This window comes from Macrotis lagotis, chromosome 1, assembly GCF_037893015.1.
Source record: "Macrotis lagotis isolate mMagLag1 chromosome 1, bilby.v1.9.chrom.fasta, whole genome shotgun sequence".
NCBI classification, from domain to species: domain Eukaryota; kingdom Metazoa; phylum Chordata; class Mammalia; order Peramelemorphia; family Peramelidae; genus Macrotis; species Macrotis lagotis.
Genome location: NC_133658.1, coordinates 299,013,697 through 299,036,618, shown reverse-complemented (window position 1 = coordinate 299,036,618; position 22,922 = coordinate 299,013,697). Strand labels below are relative to the sequence as shown.

At 36.2% G+C, this 22,922-nt stretch overlaps 1 protein-coding gene across 3 annotated transcripts in view; it reads left to right on the top strand.

The window, feature by feature from the left end:
* Positions 1 to 22,922, top strand: part of NUP93 (nucleoporin 93) — a 95,831-nt gene that overhangs the window by 397 nt on the left and 72,512 nt on the right. For all 3 annotated transcript variants that reach the window (XM_074211268.1, XM_074211270.1, XM_074211267.1), the window contains exon 2: positions 14,918 to 15,140. In XM_074211268.1, the coding sequence (XP_074067369.1) occupies positions 14,962 to 15,140 (179 nt within the window). In that variant the 5' untranslated portion in view covers positions 14,918 to 14,961. The remainder of the gene's footprint in view (positions 1 to 14,917; positions 15,141 to 22,922) is intronic.

The following is a 22,922-nucleotide window of genomic DNA, read 5'->3' as shown; positions in this document are numbered from 1 at the left end:
CGCCCGGGCCCCTCACCGCGTTTTACGGAGGCGGACGGGGGAGCCCCGGTGAGGGCAGAGGGGGCGCCCCATGCCCGGGGACCGGGCGGCCCGTTGTGCCAGTGAGCAGGCGCCCCTCAGTGCTCACCCCGTCCGGGCGCGCGCTCAGTCAGGGTGCCCACCCAGAAGACAGGAGGACCCGAGTTCACGTGTGGCCCCAGACACGCCAGCTGTGCCACCTTGGGCGAGTCGCTGAGCCCTGGTTGCCCACATCCAGGCTCCATCTCCAGCCGTCCTGCTTCGTATCCAGTCACTGGACCCAGATGACTCCAGAGGGGAAACTGAGGCTGGTGACTTAGCACAGCCCGCACTCAGATCCGGATCTTGGCATGGCATCCCCTCTCTCCCATAGCAAAGGACAAACCTCTAGAGATGCAGAAAGGCAAGGGACAGCTTCTGCTCTGAAGAAGATAACAAAAATAAATATCCACAAAGCAAATTATATACAGGATAAATAAGAAATAATTCAGCGAAGGAAGACACAGGAATGGAATTAAGAGGGGCTTGGGAACGCTTTCTGTAGAAAGTGGGATTTTATTTGAAACAGGAAGTCAGGGAGACTTCCATTAGTTTGGACATGAAGTAAGATATTTCAAGTATGCAGGACAGCCAGAGAAAATGCCTAGAGCCAAGAGCTGCAGTGACTTTCAAGGAGTTCAGTGGCATGTGTAGGGGAATAACTATAGTTGTTGTCCTTCCTGCTTGAAGTAATAGTGTGTTTGACTATGACTGATCAGACCAAGAGAAGTTCAGAAGCCTCCACCTCAGATCAGACACACAAAGTCCAGTCCATACCAACCTGTGGAGTGGAGATGTCTCTAAATTTGAGCATCTCCTGTTTTCTTTTGAACTTCCAAAATTCTGCTTTGCTCATACAGCACAGCTCCTTCTTTGATGTGGGCACACTATGCCAGGTGGTCCTATGCCAGTCCTTATCCATGGAGTGAAAGGGCTGTCCAACCTTAACTTTTAAGAGTTTATGTTAAAACAATAGACAATATATTTTGATTTGCCGTTTTAGTGAGAGCTCTGCTGTAGTAAACTCATAGGGGTCTGCATAAAATCACACTGGGGCTACATTTTGGAAAGCTCTGATAAGTAGACTGGAATGTCTCCAGTGTCCAGAGGGGGACCACTGGAGTTAATTGAGTGCCAATGGGGGTGTGACAGGATTATACCTGTACTTTAAGAAAATCACTTTAGTATCTGAAAGGAGGATGGATCTAAGTGGGGAGGGACTTGAGGCAGGAAGACTCATCAGTAGGTTATTAGAAGAAAGATGGGAGGGTGTATTGGAGAGATGCTGACACGGGTCTTGGCTACAGATTGGATATAGGAGGTGAGTAGATAGTGATAGATGCTGTGCTGAGCACTAGGGATATAAAGTGTTGAGCACTGGGTTCCTGCTCTCACAAAACTTAGATTCTGATTTGGGGAAACAGTTTGTAAATAACTAATATTTCAAGGCCTAAACTAAAAAAAATAATCTCAGAAGGAGGGCAGTAATGATGAGGGGGAATGTGAACTAGTAAAGACCTCTTTTTTTTTTAAAGATTTTATTTATTTCAAGTTTTATAGTTTTTCCCCCTATTCTTCTCTCCCCCCTCCACAGAAGGCAGTTTGCCAGTCTTTACATTGTTTCCATGGTATACATTGATCCAAATTGAATGTGATGAGAGAGAAATCATATCTTTAAGGAGGAAACATAAAGTAAAAGAGATAGCAAGTTCAGACAATAAGATATCAGTTTTTTTCCCCCTAAATTAAAGGTAATAGTCCTTGGTCTTTGTTCAAACTCCACAGTAATTTCTCTGGATACAGGTGGTATTCTACATCACAGACAGCCCCAAATTGTCCCTGATTGTTGCACTGATGGAATGAAGGAGTCCATCAAGGTTGGTTATCACCCCCATGTTGCTGTTAGGGTGTACAATGCTTTTCTGGTTCTGCTCATCTCACTCAGCATCAGTTCATGCAAATCCCTCCAGGCTTCACTGAATTCCCATCCCTCCTGGTTTCTAATAATTGAACAGTAGTGTTCCATGACATACATATACCACAGTTTGCTAAGCCATTCTCCAGTTGAATGACATTTACTTGATTTAGGGAGTCGATAAGAATTGAAGAAGAGCATTCATTCCAGGCAAGGGTTGTAAGCCAGTACAAATGCTTGGAGACATAGAATGCCCCGTGTGAAGAAGAGTTAAGTAGACTTAGTTTGAATAGGAGCAAAGTGTAAGAAGACTGAACAGGTAGGAAGCAAACACTTAAATGCTTTAAAATCACTTTAGAAACTGGAGAAAGGGTTGGATTGAGGAGCCTTGATGTAAGGATTAACAATTTGAAAGCTATTACAGTGACACCTGTGTTTCAAAGCTGGGTGACTGGGAAGTTAATGGATAATGAGTTCTATTTTTTCTATTTTGGACATTTTGAATTTGTGATGCCTATGAGACAACATCCACTTTGAGATATCTGAAAGATAGTTGGTGAGGTGGGGCTCACGTCTAAGAGAGATTTGACTTGGAAATATAGATCTGGAAATTATCTGATAATTGAAGTCATAGGGGTTGAAGAGATCACAAAGCAAGATAATTTAGATGGCACTTTTTGTGTCATGGATTCCTTTGGCAGTCTGATAAAACCTGTGGATCTCTTCCTAGAATTATTTTTTAATTCATTATTGAAGGAATGTTAAATTTCTTCTAAAAAATTAGTAAAAATAAAGATGTATTATTTTCTTTCTCATCTGAGTGCAAGGTTACCTTAAAACCTGCACAAGTCCATGGATGCCATGTTAAGAATCTCAGGTGTAGAGGCAAAAGAAAAGTGGGCTCAAGACCAAGTCTTAGAGGATATGCGCAATTAGTGATATGACCTGGATGAAGAGAGGGAAGAATCACATTGTAGAAATAGCTCTGGCGCAGGGATAAGCAGGACGATAATTTGTGTTAAACAAGTCATCTTTGAATCTCAGTTTGCTCATCTTAAAATGGAAAGTAGTGATAAGTGTCCTATGTAGAATACTTGGTGTCTGTGAAGAAAAGACAGATAATGTGAATTGAAGCTTGATAGTCCCATGTAAAGTATATTTAGTGATTTTTTTTTTCATATTAGTCTTTTCAGAAAAGCAGTTCATATCCATCCAATATCTTTAATGCCTGGCATATAGTAGACACTTAATAAATACTTCTTGATCGACTTGTATTCAGAATGAAGATGGATTCCCTATTTTAAGGCTTCTTCAATAATTTTTTTTAAAGTTTGTTTCTTTTTGGGGGGTTTTGTGTTTATCAGGTAATAAGTAACTTACATTTTGAGGTTTACAAAATGCTTGATATACATTATCTTATTTTATCATTACAGTAACCTGTGAAATAAGGCACTAACAATATAAGAGTAAGTGATCACAGTCTAAATTAAATGAACCTCAATTGAATAGTTTTGGTCAATTCATTCAGTGAAGGGAATTGAATGTTGAAGTGGTGTGAAGTAGAGTGTGGAGCAGAGACCCTCTGGCTCCAATCAGATCTCAATGTTGTTCACACACTTTATGCATTATTGCCTCTTTTCCTTTTTCTGACCTAGGCACCCTTCTTAATGACAGCATACTGTGCTCTCACATTGTTAGGCACTTGGAGTGGGAAGAAACATAGTTGAAATGTAATAAACTCATGGTTCCTTAACTCGCACATCTTTCGAAAACAAGAGACTTATTCATTCAACCTTTATCAGTTTATGTATAATATAGTGATAGGTGTCATGGAGAATACAAATAAAAAGAACTTAAAATACAAGGCAGTCACTAAATGGCACACACTGTAAGTACTTTAGGAATTAAGAGTAAGGAAAATTATTGTGAAATGCTGTGATCAAGGAAAGTTATGTTGAAGGAACTGCAACTTGAGATGGATTTTAGAAGGTGTTCATGTGTCAGAAAAGAGATGTGACTATGTTAGGGTTCCCAAAAGGTAGATATAAGCAAAGGAGCAAAGGCTACTGCATTTCTTTGAATTTCTTGCACCTTTTCACTGGTTGTCCTGTAGGCCCAGAATGTTCTCCTTATTCACCTTCTGACTCCCCTCAAGAGTTAGTTCAAATTTACCTTTTGCAATATTTCTTTCCCTGCATTGTTCTTGGCCCCATATATGTTTTGTCTGGTACAGTTGATCAGTGATACAGACTCATCTTCCTGAGTTCAACTCCAGCCTCAGACACTTAGTATCTGTATGACCCTGGATAGCTGACTTAATCCTGTTTATCTCAGTTTCTTCATCTATAAAATCAGCTGGCAAATTATTCCACTATCTTTACCAAGAAAGTCTCAAAATGGGATCTTGAAGAGTCAGACAAGACTGAACAGCCATCTTGTGTACATTTTTTTTTTGCACAGTGTCTTCTCCTTTAAAATGTGAACTTATAGAGACCAGTGACTGTTTTGGTATACTTATCACTTAGTACAGTATCTGGCACACAATAAGTGTTTAAATGCTTATTTACTGACTGGTTTAACAGTCTTATTCCTTACTCCCCCTCACTCCTTCACTCACTAAATCTTGTCCTTTCTACATATCTCTCATATCCATCCCTTTTCTCTCTCCCCCATGACCCTAACCCTATTAGAGACCCTATTCAGACTCCCCCACTCTGTCCTAAACTATTGTAATGGACACCTAATTTTTTCCCCTTTTCCTGCCTACTCCCAGGAGTTAATAGGACATTTCAATTTTTGGGGAAAGTCAAGATCTGGTGCCCATAACCCAACTTTCAATTAAATGTTTTTCCAACTTTATTTCCTCCTACTTATAATTAAACAGTCAATATTTATTACACACATACCATGCTGGTGATACAAAGACTAGACTAAAACAGTCCCTGTCTTTAAGGAGCTTAGATTTGATTTGGGAAGATTCTGTCATCTTTCTGGCTATAAATACATACAAAATAGGGATAGTTAGGTGGTGGGATGGATAGAGCACCAGGCCTGGAGTCTGGAAGACTTGAGTTTAAATTTGACCTCAGGCAATAATTATCAAGCTATGTGACCTTGGGCAAGTCTCTTAATCCCATTGCCTTGCAAAAACCAAAAATAAATACATAAGTACAAGGCCATTTTTGGGAGTGGGTCCCTTAGCTGAATGAGTTGACCAAAACTATTCAATTGAGGTTCATTTAATTTAGACTGTGATCACTTACTCTTATAGTTAGTTAGAAGTTATATGTGAGGAACAGCATGAAGGCCAGCCTGGCTAGATTTCAAAGAGAGAGGACTGTATATAGCAAGGTTAGAAAGTTGTTCAAATGCAGAGGGATTCATATTTGATCCTTAAGGAAGCCCACTGGAGTTTTGAACAATTGAAACTACATTCTTAGATATTTGAGAAAAATCACTTTAGCTGTTGGAGCAGGAGTGAGAGAATATAGAAAAAAGAATGGAAGGTTAAGAATTTATACCTTATGATATTAGAGACCAAGCGAAGAAAAAGACATGCATTCAATTAAATTATCTGTCATTTATTATGTGGCAAATATTGTGTTTTAAGTGGATTAGAGGAGCATAGATTTAGAGATAAAAAGGATTTGGGAGGGTCATCAAGTCTTGTATTTTTTGCCTTTTTTGTGTCAAGTCTTTGAACTCAGAATAATACTTTTAATGCATAAAATAGAATATGAAGAATTACAAAGGCAACTGGTTATCAGATTTTTTTAATTCAAATAAAGAACCCCTGGTCTATTTTCCATTGCCACCATTTTACAGCTAAGAAAGCTCAGGTGCAGAGAGTTTAAATGATTGTCATATCCTCAGACTCCAGATCTAATGCTCTTTCCTCTATGTTATACCAAGTTTGTTGTTATATTAAAGTAGAATCAGTGAGACTGTTCTGGAAAGAAGTTGGTTTAATATAATTTAATTCAGTTGTTAAGGATCTAGTCTGAGGATTTTAAAAGAAATAAATAGATAAGACTTGGTCATAGACTGTGTATGGGGAATGACATTTTGCTTCAAAAGATAATCTTTTCTTATTCAAAGATTGCTCAAAAATCTGAAGTAGTTTCCCATTGTCCTCTGAATAAAATTCAGACTCCTTTGTTTAGCATTTAGCATTAGCAGTCTTGGAGAGTTTTAGGGTCCAGTGACCTCAGGTTAAGAACCTCTGCTGTAAGATAAAATGCAGCTTTCCCAATCTGACACCATCCTCTTTTGCCAGGATGATTACACTTTCCTTCTCCAGTCTCCATTCTCACCAGATTGTCCTCTTTGCTGTTGTTCACACATGACTTATCAGAAGCCTTTGTACGCTCTTCCTCCTCAGGTCTGTCTCTTGGAGGTGCTGGTCCCTTTTGGACCTCGCAGAGATGCTCTGTTCTGGTTCCACCCATTTTTAGTGTCTCTCCTGTCTCTTTCCATTATTTTGTGCTTATTCTTGTCTATTTTCTGTTTACTTATTTGTGTGATTGTTCCCTGCCCAGCATCTACCCTAATACTCAACATATAATAAAATGCTTGATAAAAACTTCTTGATTTGAAGTGTTCCTTACGTCTGGATTGTTGTTCTGTTGAATTCCTCTTTTAAAGCCTTTCCTACTTCTACCTTCCCCCCTCCCCAAAACAATCTTCCCCATCAGTATTGGCACTAAGATTTGCAGCTCCATAATACCCTTAAATTTATTAAGTGCTTGCTAGGTGACAAGGTACTGAGGATTTTAAAAAAAGGTAGAAAAAAGCCCCTGTCCTCAAAGAACTTACAATCTTTTTTAAAAAAATTTTACAATTTTCCCCCTAATCTCGCCTCCCTCCCCCCACCCTCCACAGAAGGCAGTCTCTTAGTCTTTACATTGTTTCCATGGTATACATTGATCTAAGTTGAATGTGATGAGAGAGAAATCATATCCTTGGGGGGGGGAAATAGAGTATAAAAGAAAAATTACATAATGATATTACATAATAATACAAAATAACATAATAATGTTTTTTTTTTAAATTAAAGATAATAATCTTTGGTCTTTGTTCAAACTCCACAATTCTTTCGCTGGATACAGCTGCTAATTCTCCATTGCAGATATCCCAAAATTGTGCCTGATTTGTTGCATTGATGGAATGAGCAAGTCCATTAAGGTTGATCATCACCCCTATGTTGCAAAGAATTCACAATCTAATGGGGAAAAACAACACACTGAAGAAAACTAAGTGGGGTGAAGAGGGGACCATGCTCTGTGCTGGGATCGTGTGGTGAAGTCCAGAGGAGGAATGCAGAGTATTAAAGCCAAGTGGGACATGAAGATATGACTGTCTTGGTGCCTTCCTTATATGGAGGTTCATGCCTTCTCCATCATCCTCAATTAGAGGCAGGGGTTATTAATGAGTTATCAGTTCTAGAACTGAGGTGATTGTACAAGATACCTGAGGTTTCCCAGGAGTGATAGAGAAGTCCAGAGGAATGTATTGGGTGGGAAAATATTGTATATTTTGTATTTGACTTATCTCCCTCCCAGACTCCTTAATAAATATGCTATACAAATATGCCAAAGGAGTAAATAAGTTGAAAAGTACTTAAGATTTCTTAACTTGTCATGGACCCCTTTGGCAACCTGATAAACTCTATGGATCCTTTTCCAAAATGATGTTTTTAAATGTATACAATAAAACATAGTTTTACAGAAGACTCTAATTACATTGAAATACATTTTAAACATTTTAAAAAGCTGGAAACTAATTATTAAAATAAAGTTAACAAAACAAAAATAAACAGTTCATAGAGTTCAAGTTAAGGACCCTTGTTTCAAGATGATGAGGAGAAATGTGTGATTAATGCAGGTTTCTAATACTTTAGAGTTGAAAAAGGCCTTCAAATCCATGTATTCCAAAAGAGAAAAGGATCTTGAGGGACATGCTGAGTTGGATGTGATTGGATCCAAATAAAAATATCTTGATTGATCATTATTGGTATGAAGAGAAGACTAGAAATCTAGATTTTTGAACTATCAGCATAATATTCACAATGAAGGCATTGGAAAAAACAAGCTCTCTTATAGAGAAGGTAAGAATAGGTAGAAGAAAGTAAGAATTGTAGAATAGAGATTTATAGATTCTTTAGGTGAATCTTAAAAATACAGGACTCTAGAGAAAGTAGAAGATTATTCATGTACTTATTTAGTACAGTTCTTAAAGCATGTTAGAATACATTTTATATATATACATAATATTATTATAGTTATTTGTTTTCTTCAGACAAATACATATTGAATAATGATCAGAGTCAATTTTCTTTTGCCTTATCTCTTAAGACCATAAAGAATTGTCCAACAGTACATGTAATTTCTATTCTTTTCAACCTGCCCTCTTCACCCCTCCTATTAGGCATTTGGAGATAAATACATGCACCAAAATACAGTTTTCTTTTTTATAATGACAATGGATTGTATACAGTTTTCTTTTTTATAATGACAATGGATTGTAGTAGCATGGGACCAGCGTAAAGATTACCTATGCCATGTAGAAATGTCAGACAACTTACCTAAAGTAAAAAGGGACATTTGGATAGCAGGAGACATGTAGTTTGAGAGAAATGAAATTTCCCTTACTCATAAAATGTTAGAGCCTAGTAATTACCTAGTTCAATCCCTCTCCTTTTATAAATAGCCCCAAGAGAGATTGGTGGATCTGAAACTAGAGCCTGGGTTTCCTAACTTTTTATCTGGTGCCTTTTCTATTACATCATGGAATTAAAAGCATGGCACAAACTTTGTTAGGTAAGGTTTTTTTTGTTCTATATAAAGTCACCTGTCTTGTCATAATAGAAAAAAAGTTGGACGTCATACTAATTCAGAATTATACTATCAGATGTTTATTAGAGACAAGATTTTTGAAATAAATGCCAAATAACTTTGTAAGATGAGTATTAAGGTAGTTATGAGACTAAGATAATAGATGCTTTGCAAACCTTAAAGTTCTATTATTACTATTATATTAATATGTCATTTGTTGTTAAATTCGCAGTTTTGTAATGACAACTTAAATATATTTGTATGTGATTTATATTTAGTACATTTTTTAAAATAATAAGTTTTGTGAAGAAGATAAATTTTTTTTTAAGATTATATATAAAAAGGGGCGGCTAGGTGGCATAGTGGATAAAGCACCAGCCCTGGAGTCAGGAGTACCTGGGTTCAAATCTGGTCTCAGACACTTAATAATTACCTAGCTATGTGGCCTTGGGCAAGCCACTTAACCCCATTTGCCTTGCAAAATCCTTTTAAAAATAAATAAAAAAGATTATATATAAAATTTGCTTTTCTATTGACAGCATTCCAATCATATTGCAGATACCTATTGTTCTTCTATTGGGATGTGAAGGAGATGGGTTGGGAAATAAGATATAGATATAAATAAATCCAAAGTTTTGGGGATATATAGAAATCCCTCAACACCAATTGAGAACAGTGTGTTGCTTTCATATACAAAAAAGAAAGCTAATCTTTTTCTTATTTTTGATCTCTCCCTTTAGTCTTGTATTTCTTGAGTGACTATATCATTTTGACTGTAGGGAATAAGAAGGAAAAGAAATAATTGTGTTGCTGAAGTGCTTTCAACAATTCACCCAATTAGGTCAGTAGATTATTTACATAGCTAGTATCTAGTGAAGCCCACCTTCAAATAAATCCCATAAGCCTTCATTTTAAATACTTTTTTTGAAGCAAAGTAAAAAGACTTGTGGATTACTCTTAGTCTGGATGACCATGATGCTTTTAAAGTTTCTTTTGCTTTATTTCACTGTGGTTACTGTGATGGTGATAACTTTCAGAACCAGCTTCTTTCTGTTAAATATTGTGTAGAGAGTTGCAACCTTTAGTCTTACATGCCATAATCATTTATGGGTTGACATAAACCATAGTATATTGAAAGCAGTAATTCACCTGCCTGAACCTGCTTTTGTTAGCTGGGGACTGAGCACAGATACTTCAGCAGAATAAATCATTTGTGCAGCTTTTCTTTAAAATAATGACACATCAGTGAGAAGTATCACAATTAAATTATTAGTACAAAATGTAGAAAATTTTATCTTTTCATTTAATTACTATAAACGACTCAAACCATCTTAGATATTAGAGTTTTGCTGGGAATTATACTTTGGTAACTATTGATTTAAAAGATAACTGAATGTGCCTAGCAATTTAAATGTTTAAGTTTCAAGTCTTTTGTGGCCCAATTAAATATCGAACGTAGCTATATTCAGAAAGTAGAAATGATTAGTTTTTGTAATTGTCTCATTAATACCAAGTGATAATTTCAAATGAAGAAATTTGACCTTTTTGCACTTTTATCTTTAATTCTATTCATCTCATACATGGAATATGGAAATTTCTTCCATAAAAATATTGGAGGATAATAAAATATTAGAGTTTTATTGGACATGGAATGTTAACATGAAGTAGCAGCTGATTGTCTTGGTGTCATTTAACAAGACTAGCCCCAGTGTAAAATTAGTTATATACAAATCAGTATGAATTTTCTTGTATTAATCTTTACTTATCAACTCAATCTTCTAACTCAAAGAATGCTCATTGTATAATCTTATACTACTGTCTCTAATTCTCTCTAAATTGAACTCTTGCCATGTGCAAAACAGTGTAACTACAAAGAAAAAAATAAAACCATCCCTGCCCACAGTGTGAATAGTTGGTTTTCATTTTTGATGAGGATGCTACTGACTGCTTATAATTGTTTTGTACTAGAGCATTGAAAAAAATCAATTTAACCTGAATTACATGGAATATTTTGTCTTTGATCCCAGCCTAATTTCTATTAATATAAAGAAAGGCTTGATTTTTCTCACTGAGGGATTTCTAAATATCAACAAACTTTGGATTTCTAAAAATCATTATAATTAACTTTTTGGAGTTACTCTAGAATCATTTCCCAACCCCATTTGCACTATAGTTAGACACAGCAATAATTTGTTGTTGTTTTTCAGAAATTTGAGTCTAAAAGATTGATTTTGTTTAATCCTTGTATTTTGTCAGACTTCTTTTTCATTTAATTCATGAAGTGGATTAAAATTGTACTTTGAATCATAGACAAGCAAGACAGCTTTGAGAGCAACAGCTTGAATTTATTTTATAATTGAAAAGAAAAGCAAGCTGTACATAATAGAGGTCTGCAGTTTCATGCAATTTTTTTTGTTGTTCTACTGGGCATATGTAAATGCCCATTTTGTTTGGATTTAAGTGCAGAATAATTTTTTTAAATTGTCCTTTGATAATTAATGGAATTAACCTATTGGTTAATTGTGCTGTGTTAATGTTGTAATTTAAATGTAGATTTAGGAACTACTAAAATCTCCTTAAGCTTTCTAAGCCTTAGATTCAATTATAGTGCCAGCCAAATCATATTTTCCTATGTATAATATTTTATAGAACTTTTTCAGACTTTTTCCTCTCTGACCCCAATGCAAGTTGTATCTTTAAGTGGCCTGAAAACTCATTGAGGGTAAGGACAGTGTTTAACAAATAGTGGGTATTTAATGACACTTGTTGAATTGAATTCTAACATGAAAGCAACTAATACTAGTTGTTATATTTTTCTCCATCACTAGAGTTATAGCACAGTTTCTGCTTGCTTATTTTGGCCATTCATCCTTTTGGGTTTTAGATTTTTTTACAGTCTGAGAAATGAAGTATTATTTTATGTAGCATATTTTTATAAAATATAAGTAATAGTATATAGTTATACTATATTTATATGGCTTATAAAAAAATAGTACATTTATTTAGGTGATCTAAATAGTTTGAAGGCAAAGAGGTTAGATTTACTAGTTTGATTTCACACCTCCAAGGAGCCATTGTCTCAGGAGTGTTCAGGATGAGTTGTGTATTATTATGTTGTATGGCAAGACAGTGCTCTGTGTGTGTGTGTGTGTGTGTGTGTGTATGTGTGTGTGTGTGCGCATACATGCAGGGAGCCTTTGATAAAAGAAGACAGGTGATAAATCAAAGTGGAAGCTTTCCTATGTAATCTTTTACTTTGGTCAAAATACATCCATAATTAATTTTCCTATGATTCATTCATTTTAAATTAATTGATGGCTTTTATTCAAATCAGCCAAAGTGAAGATTTATATAGGTGTTGGCTCAATGAAAGTTTCTGGCAGCTTTATGACCTTAGTCTAATATAATTATCTTTTTTAGCAAATTGTATTTGAGATGAATATTTTAACTTATGTTCAACTTGTATATTCATGAAAACAAATGTTCTACAGTCTAGACTTTTATTATTCATTCTGGTAGTAGGAGTTAGAGGCAGTTGTATAACTAAATGTACATGCTGTTTCCTCAGAACTTTCCCTACAAAATGGAATAAACAGTACTGTATTTGCTGCATTTCCTTTCCAAGAAAAATTTCCTGCTTTTACTTTTCACTATTGAAGTTAGTAGAATGTTTAGCTATATTCAGAAGGTGAATGTGTGTGTGTGTGTGTGTGTGTATGCATGTATGTATGTATGTATATGAGTTTTACAAACCTTTAAGCTCTGTTACCCATTATTATTTTTATTATGAAAGTGAAAATGATTACATACCCATTAGTTTTGTTGATTCTTTTTCCATAATATCACCAGCATCTGTCCCCCTTTTAACTGCTCACAGAGCCACCACCCTACTACAGTCTCACCACTTTTCTTTCGGACTGTTGCACTTGCCTCATAATTGTTTTCTCTGCCACAGTTCTCTCCCTTCTCCAAAATGTCCTCCACACTGTTGCGAAAGTGACTTTTTCCAAAGCATTTATTAATTGGGCTAGTCCTCTAAGGCTTCAGCAAGCTCTGGTGGCTCCCTATTGCTTTTAGAATCAAATACAAACTTCTCAGAAATCATTTCAAAACCTTTATAATAAAGCTCTAGCCTACTTTTCTAGCTTTATCATAAAAATTACTTTTTCTTTATTTATACTAAACTGGCTTTATTGAAATTCCTCCTCATAACACTGCATATCATGCCTAATTCATTGCCTTTGGACCTGGTGTTGGCTTTGGCTCTTGTGGATGGAGTGTGTACCACCCCATCTTTGTTTCTGAGACTCTGCTTTCTGCCAAAGCTCAGCTCAAGCTCTACCTCTGCATTAGACCTTTCTTTCTTGGTCCTCCCTCCAGCTTGTGCCTTCCCCCAACAACTTAACTCATATTTAGTTTGGATGTAGTTATGTGTATATTCACTCCCCCTGAGAATTTAAACTCCCTGAGAGCAGGCATGGTTTCCTTTTTGGCTTTGTAGCCCCAGTGCCTGACACATAATAGGCCTATTCAAATATCACAAAACTAGGTGAGAAAAAAACAGTTCCATTTTCAGTCAAAAACCTAGATTGGGAAACTATTATTGGAGAACATCACTTACCCTCATTTTTCCTTCTTTGCCTCCTCTTTCCCCAGCCATCCCAGAACCCTACCCAGGATGGCTATGTCGCCTGAAGACTCACAGGCCCATCTGGTGCTCTTCTTTCTTCTATAACCTAAGCTACCTAAATGTTCACAGGGATTAGATGAGGTGGTGGTAGTCAGCAATCCCATTCCTTCTGATGAGATGACAGGTCTTCAAACCCTGCCCTGCCACTGCCTTCAATCAGTTCTTGCCATCTGCTCTGAAGTGTCAGCTGTGTATCCCTTTCTTTTACCTACCTCCTCTTTCTCCCTCATTTTGTTTGTATTTACAGGTGGACCCAGTGGGCACTTTTATTGTTTCTGTACATGTGATCTACTTTTCTAACTTATACACCCTTCATACTTCCAAGTTTTTGCATCTGCCCTGCAATTGTACTTTTCTTTTGCTTATGTCTCCTCTAATTAAAGTGTGAGCTTCCTAAGAGCAGGGATGGTTTCACTTTTCAGTTTGTATTTTTAACACTTGGAAATGTGGTTAGCACATGCAAAGTGTTCCATTTTTCCACAGATACAGACTGTTTGGTCAAACATTTCAAATGATCATAATTTAATGTTAAGTGAGAATAAGTGTTAAAATGAGATTCAGTCTAGGATTAAAGTCAAACTTGGACTATAAAGTACATTTAAAACTCTGCTCATTTACTCTGAGCAAATGTTATTTTGCTTTGAATCATGCCCTCTAAGTTAACCTTTTTTTAAAAAAATCTTAACTTTTCTGCTCAGCAGTAGCAGTGCTTTTTAGCATTGGTCTGTCCATATCAAAAAAAAAAATTACATTACATCTAAAGATTATGCCTTTTCTAGTCTGGTAGAACATTAATAGCAGGGGAGAAGGTAGGAAGTGAAGGAAGAAAAGTATTATAATAATCTTCTATTTTAACTATCTTGTTTCTTCACTATCTTTTTATACTAATAAGCTTTTTGTTCTATATGACTGAAATGCAGTAATTGTCAAAAATAGAGTTGTATGAAATTTTTTTATTTCAAAAACATTGTTTATAAATTTCATTTCATTTCACCATACTCTTAGTCAGATCCCTCACAGTGTATTCTCTGAAAGTGGCTAAGTACAATAACAATATAATATAATATAATATAATATAATATAATATAATATAATATAAAGCAGCAATTTTAGAGTGACATTACATACTTCTTTGCACTTTAGTAGTTTTATACTTTTTGAAAGAAAGGGCAGGTATTTGCTTTATTGGTTTCCATATTATACATTGTTTTTGATTCCAAATATATTTGCTTCTTCTTGGTCTGACTCATTTCTATCACTCTAATACTCTATCACTATTGTTCTTGTGCTATGCATATAAAGATTCTTTAATCCCAGTTAGTGCTTGTCTCTGCTGCTTCTTTTGTTTATAAAAAGACCTAGTAATTTATTAAGTTTTACTGAAAACTTGCACAGTTTAAGTTTTTCTTTTTCTTTCTTTAGGTTCCCTGTATTTTCCTTCTGCATAATAAATACCTGCATCAGAAATGGATACTGAAGGCTTTGGTGAGCTTCTTCAGCAGGCTGAGCAGCTTGCTGCTGAGACTGAGGGCATCTCTGAGCTTCCTCATGTAGAACGTAACTTACAAGAAATTCAGCAAGCGGGTGAGCGGCTGCGCTCTCGCACCCTGACACGTACGTCTCAGGAGACAGCTGATGTCAAAGCGTAAGTACTTCATTGTGAAAATGTTTCTGGACTCTGTGAGTTGGAAAATAGAATACTTTTTTTCTCTTACTACTTTAATATATTCTGTAAATGAAGAGGAAAATCCAGAAATCTTCATCCTAAGAATTTAAGATAGTTTTTGAAATGTGTAAAAAGACTTGTAAGTTTTCCTACTTTGCCTATCTAAGCTACAAGATGTGGTCTACAGAAATGGTCCAGGGATAATAGAAGTAAGGAAAAACACCATTTAATACTATGGTATTACAGCAGTTGATGCTATAAAATGATATCATATTTGTAAAGTGCTTTGTAAACCTTAAAGCCCTATAAAACAACTATGACTTTGCCTCTATGTCTATCAGAAATACTTGCTGCTGCTACAGGTTAACAAATATAAGCCATTTTTATAAGTCACGTATTCAAAGCCCAGGGGGTACACCACAAAGGACAATGTTTTGGAGTGTACCAGGAAGAGCTTATGTGCAATCAGTAGTAAGATAAATCATCAAAGCATGATGTTTTCTTGATCTGCTTAGAGTCAGTGACTCCAGAGGCCAAGATGGAAGGAAAGGAAAAGCATTGGAAGTATAGTTTCTCCTTAGGGACAATAGAACAGTAAAACCAGAGAGCCCCAAGAGAGAGTAGCTGATGGAAATTGCTGACTGGCAGCTGTCCACTTTGATGATTACGTCTTATAGGTCATGGATGTGTCTACATTCAGAATTGACTGTAAGAGCAAGCAGGAAATTGTTATTACCTTTTTCCTTCTTCCGACCTCAGAAAAATATTTGTTTGTGTTTGATTTAGGGTACCAGCATATGGGATATGTATTCAGCAAATACACATACATTGTTAATTGTCTGACCAAATTACACCCACCCTCTGTAGCAGTAATTTCTAGACTTGCTGATGGTTTTGACTCCAGAATAGAATCAGTAGGTACAGAATAGAGATTTTTTTAAGGTAATTCTCTCCTTTTTCCTCATTCTTATGTTTTAAATCTCATGTTGGCTCTATCTCCTTGTGTTTCTAAGTACAAATATTTTGTCCATTTTTTTTTTTTTGCAAGGCAATGGGGTTAAGTGGCTTGCCCAAGGCCACACAGCTAGGTAATTATTAAGTGTCTTGAGACCAAATTTGAACCCAGGTACTCCTGACTCCAGGGCCGGTGCTTTATCCACTGCGCCACCTAGCTGCCCCTGTTTTGTCCATTTTAAAGAAAGGCTAAAAGAACTTAACTGGGTACTCTGAAACTACATGCAAAAAGAAGTATCAGTCTCAGAGATTTTCTTCAAGCTTGTCTTTTCTGCTGATTACTCAGCTTATGATTGAGGCATGAAAATTGCTTTTCAGTGTCTAAACACATGGACTCTATGCAAGGCTGCCATTGAAAGTAGGAAAATGATATGATGCTGTTTTAGTTTTACAAGTTCCAGAACTTAAGACCTAAAGAAAAGATTTATTAGTAAGTCATATTCTTTTTTTTTTTTTTTAATTTTTTACTAGGCAATGGGGTTAAGTGGCTTGCCCAAGGCCGCACAGCTAGGTATCTGAGGCTAGATTTGAACTCAGGTACTCCTGACTCCAGGGCCAGTGCTCTATCCACTGTGCCACCTAGCCGCCCCCCGTTCTTCTTTCTCTACATTATTTTAGGTAAGAGTAATTAAGGCATTGAAGGAATGGGAGTATGGAAGGGTGTGTGTGTGTGTGTGTGTGTGTGTGTGTGTGTATTAAAAATAACATGACTTGACAACAGCCTTTGTGCATTATTTTTGTTAGAGTAATAACACCATAATTTGAATAGAATGTTTTGATACAAGTTGAGGCAAGAAAATGACAATCTGAATGGGAAATTTTCTTTCTTCTTCATAGTGATAAGGAAAATCCAGGCTTAAAAGAATTCAGTTTAGAATAGGATTTAAGCTTGACATTTCATTTTCTTGGTTACATTTTGTAGGAATTAATCTCAAAACATAGACTAATATATTTGACTACTTCTTTACTCAAAACAACCTTAAAATTGAAGCAGAAATAGCTGCCAAATTGTATTTGAGATATTCCTGAATTAACAACATAATGTAGTGTTTTAATAGTTGGAAAATTTGGGTAGATTTTTGCTACTACTAAAGTGATTAGAGTAACAAATGAAGTTAGCAAAAGAAATCCTTTCATGTTTTAATTAAATATTTTTTTTTTAGAGAAAGTTCTTTAAATATGATTAGTATGTACTTATTTCCATCTTTATTTCCAGGTGCTCAAGTCACAAGTTGATACATTAAGCTATAATTGTGTGCTTAGTTTAGGGGGCGGGGCTCCAAAAAATAGTAAAAAGGAAGTGTGACTTAGTGAAAAGAGCACTGGTTAGATACCTGCATTCTTGTCAGCTCATTCTCAATCCTGAATCAAGCACACTGTTTACCTTCTCTGTTTACCTTTTTCTTCCTGGAGGAAGTTAAAAACTTATATTCACTCCAGTCAATTCATATTCTCTAATCTCAATTGTATCCTTACTACTATTTGACAGTATTTTAAAAACTCATAGCTGATTGAATCATTTATTGTATTTTTCAGATCTGTTGTTACACACATCTCTGTGCTCAAGGTATCACCCACACTCACACTCTCCAGAAGACTCACCTTCCCCTTTATTGAAAATGATTGAGGCCATCTGTGGTCAATTTCCTTATCTTCCCTCCCTTAGTTGCCAGAATGCTTTCATCTTCATCCATCCTCTTCTCCAAGACTAAACTCAGTTTCCCAGCCACACCTGTCTCTTCAACTTGTGGTCTTGATTTCCATCTCATTCATAACTGTTTTCTCTCTACTTATTCTTTGTTTGCTTTCCAGAAGTACACTTGTATTTCTCTTATTTTAAAACTTTCCCTACACCCCACCATCCTTTTAATTTCTTATCCTGTTGGTACTTTCCCATTCACTACTAAATTCCTAGAAAGATTAGTTTATAGATGTTTCCTCCCCATCTTCTTTTTCCTGCCTCTGTACCTTGCAATCTGACTTCTGATTTTCATTTCATTAATAATAGTGATGGCTCTAAGAATAATAGCTCTCATTTACATAGCATCAACAGTATGTCAAATACTCTGCTAAACACTGTACAATATTATATCATTTGATCCTTGCAACACCTTGGGAGGTAGGTTCCACATTTCACAAGTAAGGAAACTAAGGCAAATGGTCAAATGACTTGCCCAGGATCACACACCTGATGAGATTGGATGTGAAGTCAGGCCTTTTTGACTGAAAGCCTGGCACTCTTCTGGGCCACTTAGCTGCCTCTTTTGAATCTGCTTTCTATGTTGAAATTCAATTAAATGGGGCGGCTAGGTGGCGCAGTGGATAGAGCACTGGCCCTGGAGTCAGGAGTACCTGAGTTCAAATCCGGCCTCAGAAACTTAATAATTAGCTAGCCGTGCAGCCTTGGACAAACCACTTAACCCCATTGCCTTGCAAAAGCTTAAAAAAGAAAGAAAGAAAGAGAGAGAGAGAGAGAGAAAGAAAGAAATTGAATTAAAAGTGCTTTCTAACGTGGTTGTCTTTTTCTTGGCCCTCATCTTCCTTGACCTTTCTGTAATATTTTATGCAAGCAAGTAGGTAGGCAACAAGCATTTATGTACTTAATTATGTATCAGGTACTCTGCTAAGTTCTGGGGACACATATAAAAACAAAACAAAAACTAAAAACCAGTCCCTTCTCAAGGAGTTTACATTCTAATATGGGAAGACTATACAGAAAAGGGAGCTAGCAGTGTGGGGTTTGGAGGATGGGATGAGAGGTACCTTCAAATGTATTCCATTACATTTATGTGCCATAACTTATTCAATCATTCCTCAGGTGATGGGCACTCCTGCACATTCCCATTCTTTGCCACCTCAAAAAAGAACTATAAATCCAAGTACATCTTTAGAATTTGTTTTGTTTAATATCAATCCATCCTTTAATCTACCCTATCTAATTCTCCCTTCCCTTTGTTTCCCTGTTGAGTGAATTGTATTTCTATGCCCAATTCTGTGGGTGAATGACTGTGTTTATATGTGTATCTTTGCCTAGTTCAAAAGAGAGCATAGTTCCAGTGTCAGCTGCTTCCACCCCATCCCTCCTTCATTTGTGTAACTGTCTACTTGTGCACCTTGATTATGCAAGATAATTTTCCATAGCCTTCCTTTCCTTTACACCTTGTGGATTCTTCTTCCTATCTTTTTTCCATTCTTTTATTAAGTTCATCAAGAATGTAATCCCAGACCTTCTATATAATTAGAATCTCTCTACCCCAGATGAAGATATGGTTTAGAGGGGACACATGTATCATCTCCCCTTATTGGAATGTAAGCTGTTTATTTTTATTTAGTTCCTTATGATTAGTTATTAATAATAATCATATTCAACATTTTTATTTCTCTTAACTTCTGTGTATTCAAATTTCAGAATTCCTCTGCAACTCTGGTCTTTTTATCAGTCTTGGAAATTGTCTATTTCAATTAAAGGTTTATTTTGTAATATTATAATTAGTTTTGCTAGGTAAATTATTCTTGGTTGCAAGCCTATATCCTTGCCTTCTGGAATATCATATTCCAAACTTTCTATTCCTTTTATTGTAGTGTGTGCTTTTGATTGTGGTTCCTTGATACTTAAATTCTTTCTTTCTAACTGCTTGTAATAATTTTTTTTTGCCCTGGAATCTCCGAGTTTTGTCTATAGTATTCTCAGGAGTCTTCATCTTTCCAGACAGGAGCAGTAGATTCTTTCTGTTTCCACTTTTATCTTCTGATTCTAAGAGATCTGGGTAGTTTTCTTTTAAGGTTTCTTGAAATATGATAGCTGAGATTTTTTTTATTCTATTTTCCAGATCATTCGTTTTTACTGTGAGATAGCTTATATTTTCTTCTATTTTTTCCCCCAGCCTTTTGACTTGGTTTTAATAATTCTTGTTGTCTCATGGCAGCACTGACCCATTCTAATTTGTAGGGAGTTTGTTTGCCATGGGTAAGAATCTATAGTTCTTGTACCAAGCTGAATAATTGTCTTTCTAATAATTTTTTATTCTATTCTCATTTCTTTTCCAACTTTTTCCTCTATTGCTCTCATTTCATTGATTTAAAAAAATGGTTTTTAAAAAATTCTTTAAAAAAAGAACCCTCTTCCTTTATCCCTTTCAGTAATTCTAGTTGAATTTGTGCCCAAGCTCTAGTTTTTTTGGAGACTTGCTTATAGATCCTTTAGAATCCCTCTCTTCTAGTTTTGTGTCTTGAGCATCCCTGGTACCATGATAATTTTTTGTGAGGATTCTTTTTTTTTTGTTTGTTTATTCTTCCAAACTACTTCCTGACTTTGGACTTTATGTTTGAGCACAGTTCTGCATACTTTTGGAGGGAAGATCTGAGCTGGTCCTTTTGCAACTTTCTTGGGAGTATTGAGGGTTATGTTATTCCAGGATCTCAAGAACAGCTCAGGGGATCTACAAGCTTTCAGTGCTCTGAAAGTAGTCTGATCCAGGGTAAAGTTTGACTGTTGCTCTCCTGATCTGAACTCTGCAAGTTTTTGACCTTGACTTGGGTCTGAACAACAGCAAACTGCTGCTTGGGCCACTCTGTGCCAGATGGGAAGTTCCACTGCTTCAGAGTGACTGCAGGATCCCTTATGGTCTGGAATTCTTGCCCTGGTTTTTCTTCTGCAGGCTTCAGATTGGACTAGAAGTTAGAACTAAGACCTAACTTGGTTCCTGGGGTTGGACATGCTGCTGCTGCTGCTGCTGCTGCTTGCTTCTGAGTTTGCATCTCTTACCTTAGAGACTGCACCCATTTTCTACTTCAGAGCATCACCCTCTGAATCTGTGATTCTGGTGGTCTGGTATAGTCTGGGATGTCCTCTTGCCCTGGCACTGAAGTGTTTTGAATGTGGTGGTTCCTGGACAGATCCAGGACCCTGTGTCTATAAGACTTCTTGGTGACTGTGCTGACCAAGGCTGCAGAAAGGACTCATTGCCAATTTAATTTAATTGTATACAAATAAATGTAGATATATTGGCATACACACACACACACACACACACACACACACACACACACGGTAGCCATCTAAGAGGGAGGGAAGAGGGAAGAAAAAAAAGAAATTTACATGATGATTTTATTATATATTGAATAAATTTGTGGTTTCATGTGTTATCTGTTTTTTAAAAAATATACTGTTAGGGAAATGCTTATTTTATTCCATCAGATATAAAGTAAATAAAAAAAATTTTTAATAACTGACTTTTTTTCTTGGATTTCTCCACCAGATTTCAGTATGGATATGATACTTAGATTTATTAGGAGGAGTTTTGTGCCCATACTGCTTCCTGCTCATTGATCTTGGTTTTGCCCCTTACCTCTGTCTTATAATAGCTGCTTCCTAAAGTTTCATTTGAAATGTCTCATACACTCCCTCTTGTTTTCCTTCTCTGATTTTCCTAAAGTATTTTGTCTGGACTTTCCCTTTGACTTACCCTGTTTCTCACTGTGCTGAACTTCTCTCTGCATCAGTGACATCACTTTGGCAGGCTGGGCACTGAAGCCTTCCTCAATCTCTTTGCTATCAGAGTACAGAGTACAGCTCTTTGCTGGAATCAGTACTTAATAATTGTTAAATTCCCCTAATTCTGCCACTAAACACTGGTGTGACCTTAGTCAAATTGTTTTACTTCTTGAGAGCTTTTGTTTCCTCATGGTCTTCATTTAGGTTTTTGACTGGATGAAATTTAAGATTTCTTCCCCACCCTTTAAAAGCTGTCAGTCTAAACCTCTGCTGTCAAACTGCTTATTGGTTTGTTTACACAAGGCTTTAGAATTTGTAACAGCTAGAGAATGATATTACCTAAAGGTACATCATCACTGAATTCTTAAGTATTTTCTATATGGGATCAAAAACAGTCCTTCCCCAAATCATTGAAGACTGGAGATAAATACTATCTGGCTGGAAACTGTGACAGAGAAACTGAATTAGAACAGAAAGGCCAGTGATTATGCCAGTGTTTGTCTGTGAAAAAACAGTGACCTGGAAATGTGACTCCTTTACAGGGACTCTTTGGTTAAATATTGATACTATGAATTTTAGGTTGACAGAATAGAGAGTACAGGTGAGAAGGACTGGGGATAAACATTGAAAAGAGGAATGTATAGAAAAAGAAGGAGAATTATGAAAGCAGAAACTCAGGGGAAGAGAACAAGGTATTGTATATTCACAATAGATGGGAAAGCTAATTCTGGAAGTTTCATTAGACACTGGTGGAATTGGGGTTCAGGTGTCTTCAAAGAAAGTGGTTTTTCATTAGAATTCAAGAGGATATACCAGATAGACAAAGACTTTGCTTCATCAGGGAGTAAAAGAAGCTGAAAATAAGACATTTGCCTGGGAGGTGGAAATAGAGTAAATTAATAAGAAAGGACAGTGACTCCAAAGGATTAGGGCTAAAGGAAGAATCTGTGTTTGGAAGAGAGAAGGAAAATAGCATTTCTGAACAAGATGAGTTAATGCTTTGAATGTGTTAACAAACTAATTGAATAATATAAGGCTGTTTAACTTCCCTAATAGATGGCATCATTTGCATTCTGAGCTTTCATTTTATTATAGAAAAACAACCAGCAACATATATTGTAATATAGTAGAATCTGTAGGGGCTGTCATAAGAGAAAGGAAAAAAAGAGAAGAATTTTGAATCTTTGAAGAATTTGAATCTAGTTCTTTGGAGGAGGGATTTATCCCCATCCCACTGCGTATTGGAACATTTC